The 10,877-nt window shown below is 40.5% G+C and overlaps 1 protein-coding gene across 1 annotated transcript; it reads right to left on the bottom strand.

The window, feature by feature from the left end:
• Positions 1–10,075: 10,075 nt before the first annotated feature.
• Positions 10,076–10,479, bottom strand: LOC142422484 (small ubiquitin-related modifier 2-like). The gene is made up of 2 exons (XM_075527854.1): positions 10,264–10,479; positions 10,076–10,206 (listed from the first exon to the last, which is right to left on the bottom strand). The coding sequence occupies exons 1-2, from the start codon at positions 10,415–10,417 to the stop codon at positions 10,130–10,132; spliced, it is 231 nt and encodes a 76-aa protein (XP_075383969.1). The 5' UTR covers positions 10,418–10,479; the 3' UTR covers positions 10,076–10,129.
• Between the last annotated feature and the right edge of the window lie 398 nt (positions 10,480–10,877).

Below are 10,877 nucleotides of genomic sequence, written 5' to 3'. Positions count from 1 at the left end.
GTCGCTACAGGTCTCAAGGGCATCTAACCATGATGCAACAGTGGGTAAGGGTAAGAGGGGGAGAAATCACTCACCGAAAGTACTTACGTATTAACTCGGTGATCAGAAAGGCAATCAATTATAAATGCAAAGACAGCATACTATTATGAAGGCAAAGGACACTGGAGGCAACACAAGTTGAAGGCAGCAAAGTGGAACACTGCTACATGCACAATCCCCTAAAAGAGATTAATCAAGGGATACATAGATAGACGCTCAAACTTAACAGGAATGGGGAAGAAAATAATACTACATTCATGAATAGGAGGATCTTTCTACATATACATTTTTAAACCCCCCAAACCAAACTCACTGCCATCGAGTCACTTCTGACTCATAGAGACTCTATAGGACAGGGTTTCTAAAACATTTCTTTATGGGAATAGACCGCCCACTGTTTCTCCTGGGAGCACTTGGAGATTTCAAATTCTGACCTTGTGATTAGCAATCCAACGTGTGACTCACTGCGCCAGGAGCATGCAAAGAACAAAGACAGGAAAACTTCCTTAAGCATAAACAAACCCCTTGAGGGAATGAGGGCCTCAGGCTTTGGACCACAGTCTCAAGGACACTAAGATCAATTGGCGTAGCATAGCTCACAAGGACTACATCCTACTTTGGTGAGTAGTGACTGGGGCCCTAAAAACTTGTGATTGATCATCTAAGATGCCCGTATGAGTCTTTCCCCATCTGGAGCAAGGAAGGATATCAGAGTGTATGGTAGCAAGTAGTCCATAGGATAAACAGAGTGCATGAATCCCAGTCTCCAGGATCCGGAGAGCTGGACAAATAGATGATGCTCAGCTACCATGGCTGACGGCTCTAAAAGGAATCGCAATAGAGGGTATGGATAGAAGAGTGGACAGACATGGAACAAAACTCAACACAATAAAAAACAATCAGTTTACAGAGCTTAGAGAGATTTGTGGAACCTCTGAGGTTCTGGTCATTAGACATCTTCCAACCTGGAACATAACTCATCCCCTGGGCTCAACTTTCAGCAAATGATAGTCATGCCTACAAGGTGAACAATAACATGAAGGAACAACAGAAACATGGGTGAAGGGAGACATCAGTCAGTGTAAAATATGAAAATAACAATAATTTATAATTTATCACGAGTCCTTAAGGGTGGGAGGGCCAGGGAGGGAGGGAAAAATAGCTGATACCAATGACTCAATAGAAAACACATGTTTAGAAAATAATGCTGGCAACATATGTATAAATATGCTTGATACCATTGATGTATGGATTGTTATAAGAGCTGTAAGAGCCCCCAATACAATGATTTATTAATAAATAAAAAATAACATGAAGATATACAGTTAGAACAATGATTATATAAAATCGAAAAGGCAGCATTTTCACATCAGTAATACTCAGGAGGTAGAAAAGGATAGGAAAGGGAACAAAAGGGGATGGGAGACAGAGGGAGAAGCGGGAAAATTGCTATTACATTGTGGGGATTACAATCAATATCACAAAATAAAATGTTTATGAATTATTGAATGAGAAGTCAATTTGCTCTGTAAACTTGCTCCCAAATCATATACACAAAAAAGGGATAAAAGTGAAAAATATTAATTTTTTAAGTACATTAAAAAAACAACCCGTCTGATCTCATTATAATAACAATAACAAAACTAACATGGGGCTGGCCAGATTTGAGCTACAGAGCTACAGGTGGTATTTACTGATCCTGCCCTTGGTGAGTATTTTGTAGATTAATGAATAAACATGACTTATTTGAGGCTTAATTCACTTAGAATACAATACACCCATCTACAGTGAATAATTTGATAAGATTTGATGTGTTTACACAATCTGGAACCAACACTCTGATCAAGGTATGGGATATTTCCATTGCCCCAAATGAAGAGTTTTCCAACAGATGTGGTAAGTTTTGTGTCAATTTAGCTGAACTAGGAGTCTCCCATGATGTGATCTAACATGATGTAATCCATTGCATGATGGCAAGCCAAGCAGTTATGAGAAGATTATGGTGGAGTGCTGCCCCCTTTGCACCGCTTTTCTATCAGTTCGTTATACTGTGGTGGTTTCTGTGCTTCTGTGATGCTGGACGCTACATCACAGGTATTTCTAATGACAGCAGGGTCACACAAAGTCAACAGGTTTCAGTGGAGCTCCCAGAATAAGAACAGACGATGAAGGAGGAATGAGATGCCCCTTCCAAGGAAGTGGTCACTGAAAATCTTATGCATCTCTTCACAACATTGTCAGATACTGAAGGCCTAATGACTGGAAGCAGGACATTGTCAACGCAGTCCCGGAGGACAGGCCCTTTGGATCAGATGGCACCCGAAATGTGACTGAGGAAGGGCTGCTTTTGCACAGTAGAGCTGACCTCTGTGATGTAAATGGAGTAAAGTCTGTGGAACTGGAGCCATTGTGTTCTCTGGCCGATGGGGAACAACTCTAGGTGAGGAGAACTAGATGCAAAAAATATACTAATAATCAGATCTTGGAATGTAAGAAATTATGAACCTAAAAAAATTGGAAGTCATCAAAAATGAAATGGAACGCATAGACATGCAAGGCATTAGTAAGATGCAGTGGCCTGGTCCTGCCCTTTTAGGGTCATAAAATCATATGGTTTACTATGGCAGGAATGACACAAGGGCTGATCTTGAAGTACAACCTGCCTGTGATAGGATTATATCTGTCCTCTTTCAAGGAAATTCAATCGGTGCAACTATTATTAAAATGTATGCACCAATCATGAAAGCTAATGATGAAGAAATTTAAGAATTATATCAATATCTTCAGTTTGAAATTGATAAAAAATCTATGCAATCAAGATGAATTGGTAATATTGGTCATTGGAATGCAAAATTTGGAGACAAAGAATAAAGAACAGAAGTTGGAAAATGTAGTCTTGGTGATAGAAATGAAGCTGGAGATCACATGATAGAAGTTTGCAAGACTTAACTTGTTAATAGCAAATACCTTATTTTAACAACACAAATGGTGACTATACACGTGAACTTCTTCAGATGAAATACAGAGAAATTAAACAGACTACATTTGTGGGACAGGAGAATGGAGAAGCTCAATATCAGCAGCTAAAACCAGGCCAGGGGCCAATTGTGGGACAAGCCATCAATTGCTCATACATAGATGCAGGTTGAAGCTGAACAAAATAAAAACAAGTTCAAGAGAGCCAAAATACAACCTTAAGTCTATCCCACCTGATTGTGCTCATGTGGATCTTGCACATGGATCAAGAAACAGTTGTGCACACAAAACAGGGAACACTCATTATCTATTTTATTTTTATTTTTTCCAAAAACCTCTCAGCATTACCTATTAAAATCCTGCTCACATTTAAGAGCTGTTCAATTCAACCTCACCTTCAGTTGAGCCTGATTCTCACCCTCGTCCTCTAATTTCTGGAGTGCTTAGCTGCACCAGCCATTCAATAATGTCTGCTCCAACTAGGTGGGTTTTGCATGCAGTCCCCAAATGCATCAGATTTATTTTTAAAGTTTGTATAGGTCAGAAACTGTGAACTCACTCATAAAAATAAAATCAGAGTAAGATCTATTCCTAGAGATAAGGTAATGTAGAATGTTACCTAGGGATTCAAAGAAATGCAACAACTACAAAATAGATGCAGTTAGGGAGTTTCTTAACCTTACCTATATTATCTACCAGCCAGCCACCACCTTCAGTAATACCAATATTGCTGAATTTGTTGTGTCTCTCAAAATTATGCATCGTAAATCCTAAAACTCTATGCCTGTGGTGATAACTCCCTTATGGATTTTGTTGCCTTTGCGATGGTAATGGTACAACACTAGTGTAGGCTGTCTTGAGCCAATCTTAATTGAGATTAAACAAATAAACTAAAAACACAGATGGGAAAGAGAGTGGCCAAGCCACATGAAGCATGCTAGTATCAGAACCTCAAAAAGGCCTTGATCTTCCCCCAGAACAGAGAGCCTCTCCCTAGAATGAGTGCACTGACTTCAGCCTTCTAGCCTCCTACACGGAAAAAGAAATGTCTTTGTGTAAAAGCCACTGATTTATAACATTTCTATTATAGAGCATTAGATAACTAAGACAGAATTTTGGGGGTCCTGATCTAATAAATTCCTAAAATGTGGAAGTGGTTTTGGAATTAGGTAATGGGTAGAGGCTGGTAGAATTTTAAATTGCCGAAGAGTTAAAGTCTAGGTTGCTCAGAAGAGACTACTGGTAGAGTTATGAGTGGTAAAGGCCATTCTGGTGAGGACTCAGAAGGAAATGGGGAAAGCAATAGAGAAAGTCTTTATTACCTAAGAGAATACATATTTCACCAACACCAGAAAATTACTGGAAAGGTGGTCATTGAACATGCTCCTGGAATTCACTTCAGAGGACAGCACTGAAGCTACAGCTCAGGGAGAGGGAGGTGTCTGATCAGAGCACACAGAAGCAAATTAAGGGGGAGGGAAAGAGAGTGGAGCACATCCTGGCCCACCAAGCCCTGAGGATGATATTCCTGCTCAGAGCAGCCAATGTACAGAGAGAGTCTACAGAGTGTACAGAGCACATCCTGGCCCCACTATGAGACACAACATCCCTCACTGACCCACAGCGCTATTGCGGACAACACTGGAGACACAGTGTGGGAATTGTGCCTCATCTGACCCCATCACACTTGCAACAGAACAGCAAGGGGAGCAGAGCAATGAAGTCCTCAGGAAATACCAAAAATAGATTTGGGGGCCAGGGTATGGCACCCTATCAGACTTGACCACAAAACACTCCTAAAGGTTAGCAAACAGACCTTGAACTATTTATAGGCTTTTCTTGTTTTTTGTTGTTGGGATTTTGTTGCTGCTGCTATTGTTTCCTTTTCTTTTGCTGCTTTGTTTTGCTCTGTCTTATTTTTCTTATTTTTTATACATATTATCTCTGCATGTCTATCTAGATAAGATAGGCAAGATAAACAATCCAGAGGAGAAAACAACAGAATCTACAGTTCAGGGGGACATGGGAGAGGGGAAAGCAGGGGAAAGGAAGTGGGTGTTAGCAAACCCAGGGACCAGGGAACAACAAGTAATCTAAAATCAATGGCAAGGAGGGTGTAGTAGGCCTGGTAGGGCCTGATCAAGGGCAATGTAACCGAGAGGAATTACTAAAACCCAAATGAAGGCTGAACATGATAGTGGAACAGGAGGAAAATAAAAAGAAATAGAGAAAAGAACTAGGAAACAAAGGACATTTATAGAGGTCTAAATACAGACATGTGTGTGTGTATAGCTATAGATATAGATATAGATATAGATAGAGATAGAGATAGAGATAGATATAGATATAGATATAGATATAGATATAGATATAGATAGATATATCTCGATGGGGAAATAGACTTATGTGCATATATTTGTAGGTTTTAGCATTAAGGATGCAGATGGACATTGGGCCTCTTCTCAAGTACTCTGTCAACACAAGAATGCTTTGTTCTATTATCCTGGCATTCCATGATGTTCACCTTCCCCACAGGATCATTGAAGACAAAGCAGGTGCATAAGCAAATGTTGTGAAGAAAGCTGATGGTGCCCAACTATCAAAAGATTTAGCATCTGGGGTTTAAAGGCTTGAAGGTAAACAAGCGGCCCTCTAGCTGAGAAGTAAAATATCCCACATTGAAGAAGCACATCAGTGTGTGTGATCATGATATATCAATGGGATCAGGTATCAGGAAAAAAAGAACAGAAAATCATATCATTTTGAATGGGGGTGTGTGTGGGGTGGAGACCCAAAGCCCATCTGTAGGCAACTGGACATCTCCTTACAGAAGGGTTGCGGGGAGGGCTGGGAGGACATGAGCCAGTCAGGGTGCAGTACAGCACCAAGAAAACATACAACTTTCCTCTAGTGTTTTTAATGCTTCCTGCCCCCCCCCCCTATATGCATGATCCCAATTCTACACTGGTACAGACAAGAGCTAGAATCCAGGACAGATAAACCCCTCAGGACCAATAATGAGAGTAGAGATAGTAGGAGGTTAAGGGAAAGGTAGGGGTAGAAAGAGGGAACAGATCTCAAAGATCAACATATAACCCTCTCCCTGGGGTGTGGACAACAGAAAAGTGGGTGAATGGAGACATCAGTCAGTGTGAGACATGAGAAAATAATAATTTATAAAATATCAAGGGATGGTTAGGGAGGGAGGGTGGGAAAGAGAGGGGGGAAATATGAGCTGATACCAAGGGCTCAAATAGAAAATGTTTGAAAAATGATGATGGCAACAAATGTACAAATGTGCTTGACACAATGGATGGATGGATGGATTGTGATAAGAGTTGTATGAGCCCCCAATAAAATGATTTTTTAAAAAAGAACATGCTTCTGGCGAGACTAAAAGAAAAGGGTGACTACTTGACTATACAATTGGGGAAGGGTGACGTTTTTATGCAATGCCAAAGAACTTTTAAATTTACAGTAATATGGTAGTAGGTTGAAATTGTAACTGATGAACTTGAATATTGTCTGTAGAGATTTATAAATAAGATCTTAAAAAGATTTTTTGAATAATTAAAAATAAATTAATTAAATCTGCGCTATCCATTGCATCATGTGGGCAGAGGGTGAGGGAAAGGAAAGGATGTTTTCTGCTTTTTGGTATTTTCCAGGTAGGGAGTAGGTCAAAGGAGTGATCCATGTTCTCATTCAAGAGAACAAAGCACCATCCCTGACGCAGCTCAGAGGCCAGGAAACTGTTAGAAGTTGCAAAGTGCAACCTAGGTCTCAAAGGAGCGGGACCAGCTTCCTAGATTTCAGGGTCACATCTTCACCAACTGGGTTTCAAGTTTGAGACTGGCATCTAGTTTTCCCATACAAATGCCGGCTGCCATGCCCAATTGGCAAAAGAGTGGGGCTTGCTTAATCTTTAGGATTTCTACGCAGCTGTCCTAGTAGAATAGGATATACCAAAGTTGAGAGAGTGGAGCCCTCTCACCTGGTGACACCTAGTGGTGTCATGGTTACATTTTGGGCTACTAACCACAAACCAGCAGCTCTTCAGGAGAAAGATGAGTCTTTCTACTCCTGTAAAGAGTTATAGTCTGCAAAACCCACAAGGTCAGTTCTGCCTTGCCCTATAGTGTTGCTAAGTCATAATCAACTCTGCAATGGCAGTGAGGTTAGTTTTGGAGGCCTGGAAGGTGATGCTGAAGTCCAGGCCCAACAGGCATCCACCCAAATCCCAGAGAGCAGAGAGGGTGGGGCTTTGGCCTAGATAGTTCCAAAGAACAGAGGATTTTTTTCAAGCCTCGAGAGTTCATGTAAGTCGTTTTGTTTGATTTTGAATTTGTTTGGTCTCCAGTATCCCTTAATCTCTACCATGTGTAGAGGAAATGTCTACTGATTCCTCTTTCACTATCATACTTTGGAGACAGATAATGTGTAGTCTAGATTTTAACAAGTTCACACATATAAAAGAATTTTTTTCAGAAGTTGATATTTTGGACTTGGAGTTTCTTTAAGGCTACTGGGGAGTGATATAATGGGGTGAGTGCATTTTGCATGTGGGGAAGGCATGAATTGGAGGCCTGGTGAGGCTATTGGATAAGCTTTGGATAAAAGGATAAACTACTGGATAGACTATTGATAAAAGGAGCCCTGGTGGTGCTACTGAATAAGCTATGGCCTGCTATCTAAAAGGTCAATGGTTCAAATCCACCAGAAGAAGGTAAGGCTCCCATGAACTTTCTTCTGCTCCTGTCAATTTATAAAGCCTTGGGAAGACTATGTAGAGTTGCTGAGTTGGAATTGAGTCAATAGTAGTGGGAATGGTTGGCTCAAAACAGTGATTCTCAATCTGTGGGTCGCGATCCCTTTGGGGGTTTGAACAACCCTTTCACAGGGGTTTATCGATGCATAACAGTAGCAAAATTACAGTTTGAAGTAGAATGAAAATAATTTTATGGTTTGGGGGGTCACCACAACAATAAGGAACTGTATTAAAGGGTCGCGACATTAGGAAAGTTGAGAAACACTGGCTTAAAGGATGGAAGGTTATAGACTGAATTGTGTCCCTCCCAAATAAAGTATTAAACCCCTACCTCCATGCCTGTGTTATAATTCCATTTGAGGATAGGTTGTTTTTATGTTAATGAAACGATTAATGTAGGCTGTCTTTAGGATATAAGCAAGATAAAACAAGAAAGTGAGATCAGAGAGGGGGAGATTTGTCAAGGCACATGAATGTAACCCAGGAGCAGAAGCTCTGAGACTAAGAACTTCTAAGGAACTTCCTTGACCGCTGGTACAGAGAGAAAGCCTCTGCGAAAGCTGGCATCTTGAAATTGAAATAGCCTGTTAACTGTGAGCAAGCAAACTTGTTTTGTTAGAACCAACTCTTTATAGTATTTCTATCATAGTAGCACCAACCAGCTAAGATAAGGTAGACATGTAAGCATCAATTGGATCTGGATTAGGCTTTATTTGTCATGATTGAAATGGAGCCTTACCTGAAGAAAGAATACGTTAAACAGCATTTTAAGATTCCTTTCACTTGAGTTGAGGCTCTCTATGAAGACTTTTACTTCATAGACAAGGATGGCATGTTCTGAGAAAAAAACAATGGAAATTTCCAAAATATTTCCAATGTATCCAGCCCTTTTTCTGAAGGGGAACTTCCAAAATACTGTTGAATTTTAGGAATGAAATCTGTATGGGTTGAGGGCTGTCACTGAGTCACAGACTTGACTCCACCGTTTGCATCTCTCCATTTCTTCTAATGACTGAAGCACATGTGCTCATAGGACAGTTGCATGTGCTTATTGGTTGAGGTGTCTCCAATTTGATGTTATACCACGTGGCCTTACTATTCCAGGATTGGGTAAGATCGTGGTTTCTCATTGAAGGTTCTAGAAGGGAATGTGATAGATGAGCCTCTTCTGTGAGCTCCAGCTGGGCCATGCATCCTTGTGTTTTACACAATACACACCCAAGCCTGGCTTAAAATGTTCTTGTTATTGTTAGCTGCTACTGGGTCAGCCCTAACTCATGGAGGCCCCATGCAACATTGTACTCTATCGGTTGTTTTTATTGAATAGTTTGTTGTGGATTGGGTCAAAGTTTATGGAACTAATTAGTTCCCATTTAATAATTTAAACACATTTTGTTTTGTGACATTAGCAACAAGCCCTCAATATAACGACACCCTTCTCACTTACTCTGTGTTCCCAGTTTCCGTTTGCTCTTTTCAGTCTTCTGAATTATCTTTCTGACAAATACTATGCTTAGATTTTGTATGGTTTGTTGTTCTTAGGTGCACATTCCTCAGGGACGCTATTGTTTATAGCATAAAGCTGTTTATTTGGATGAAAGGTGGTTTTAGGGAGTGGGTTCAGTTCCACATATGAAGGGTTTCTCAGGGCCAGAATCTTTGGGATTACAATCTATCAGATCAACAAATCTGTGTTTTGATTTTTTAAAATTTATTTATTTTTTTAAACAAGAAGTTTATTTAAACAACAAGACGCTTGACTTGAAGGGAAAACTATCCAGGCTTCATTTCTTTGAGAGTAATTTACCCCTACTTAAAGACAGATTGCCCTACATGTAACAGCTATGTACAAAAAAGTTATAAAATTGTCCTTGGTTTTACAATGATAAATGAAAAACATTCAAATTCTCCAATCCAACAAGGTATGCAAGGATTTTTTTATGGCGTTGTTTTTTTGTTTTTGTTAAACAGTGATAGCAAAATAACTTACTGGAATATAGAGAGAGGAGCCGAGTGAGCGTGCCCTGATGGCGAAGGGGGGTGGGGGGCGGTTTCACAGAGCCAGTGTTTCCCCATCCCATCTCCACTTGGTGTCGATCAAAACATACCATTGGCCATTTAGTAAAAAACAAAACAAAAATAAAATAAACAAAGGGAAAAATGCAATATGCGTGTGCACATGCACCAGTTACTTTATGTGCAGTAAAGGAATGGGGAAGGGGAAATAAAAGAGAAAACTATACTGTAGTCGTCAGGAGGTGGTGCAACCAAATTGTGGTTTTCTGATAGAGAATGGATTCTTGGTCGGTAGGAAGAGAGTTCTGGAGGAAAGGAGCAGGCTCCCTTTTAGAAGACGCCTCCTGTCTGCTGCTGGAACACATCCATTGTATCTTCATCCTCCATTTCCAACGGTGCAGGTGTGTCTGTTTCATTGATTGGCTGTCCGTCAAAACAGAATCTGATCTGCCTCATTGACAAACCCTGGCGTTCACATAAGGCTTTCATTAGTTTGCTAAGTGGCGTATGCCTCTTAATCTTAAACGGCACCACGGAACCATCCTGCTCCGCCACCTTCAAATTAATATGATCGTTGTTCTCAGTCTTGACTCCTTCCTTGGGTTTCTCGTCGGCCATGGCGAGCGCCGAAGTCTCCTCAGCTGCCGCTTCACAAAAGAGGTACCCGGTCCGCACCAAATGAGCACCTTGCTTTGTTTTTAATGATTCTGAATTTTAGTCGACATTCCCCCCTCCCCATTCTGTCTAAGATCTACCCTAATCCATATCAGAGCTGTTTGTAGTGGTAGCTGGAAAAACCATCTAGTTCTCCTGGGCTTAGGACAGCAGATGCTGTGATTTGTTTGATCCATTAGGGGTTTGGATTAATTTTTTACTCCATGATATTTTCTTGGAATCAAAAGAGACCAATGGTTATAGCTTAGATTACCACCCACAAACTTTTAAGACCCACTCACGATTCACCAAAGTAAGATGCAGAACATTATGTGTATGGACTCGATCAGGGGTTGATGAACTTTTGAGATAGAAAAGCCAATCCTGTCCCTCACAAGAATTTAAAAATTATTAAAGGGTCATA

The sequence above is a fragment of the Tenrec ecaudatus genome, chromosome 12, assembly GCF_050624435.1.
Source record: "Tenrec ecaudatus isolate mTenEca1 chromosome 12, mTenEca1.hap1, whole genome shotgun sequence".
In the NCBI taxonomy this organism is placed as follows: domain Eukaryota; kingdom Metazoa; phylum Chordata; class Mammalia; order Afrosoricida; family Tenrecidae; genus Tenrec; species Tenrec ecaudatus.
The sequence above is the reverse complement of the archived record's forward strand: the minus strand, read 5'-3'. Positions and strand labels throughout refer to the sequence as shown.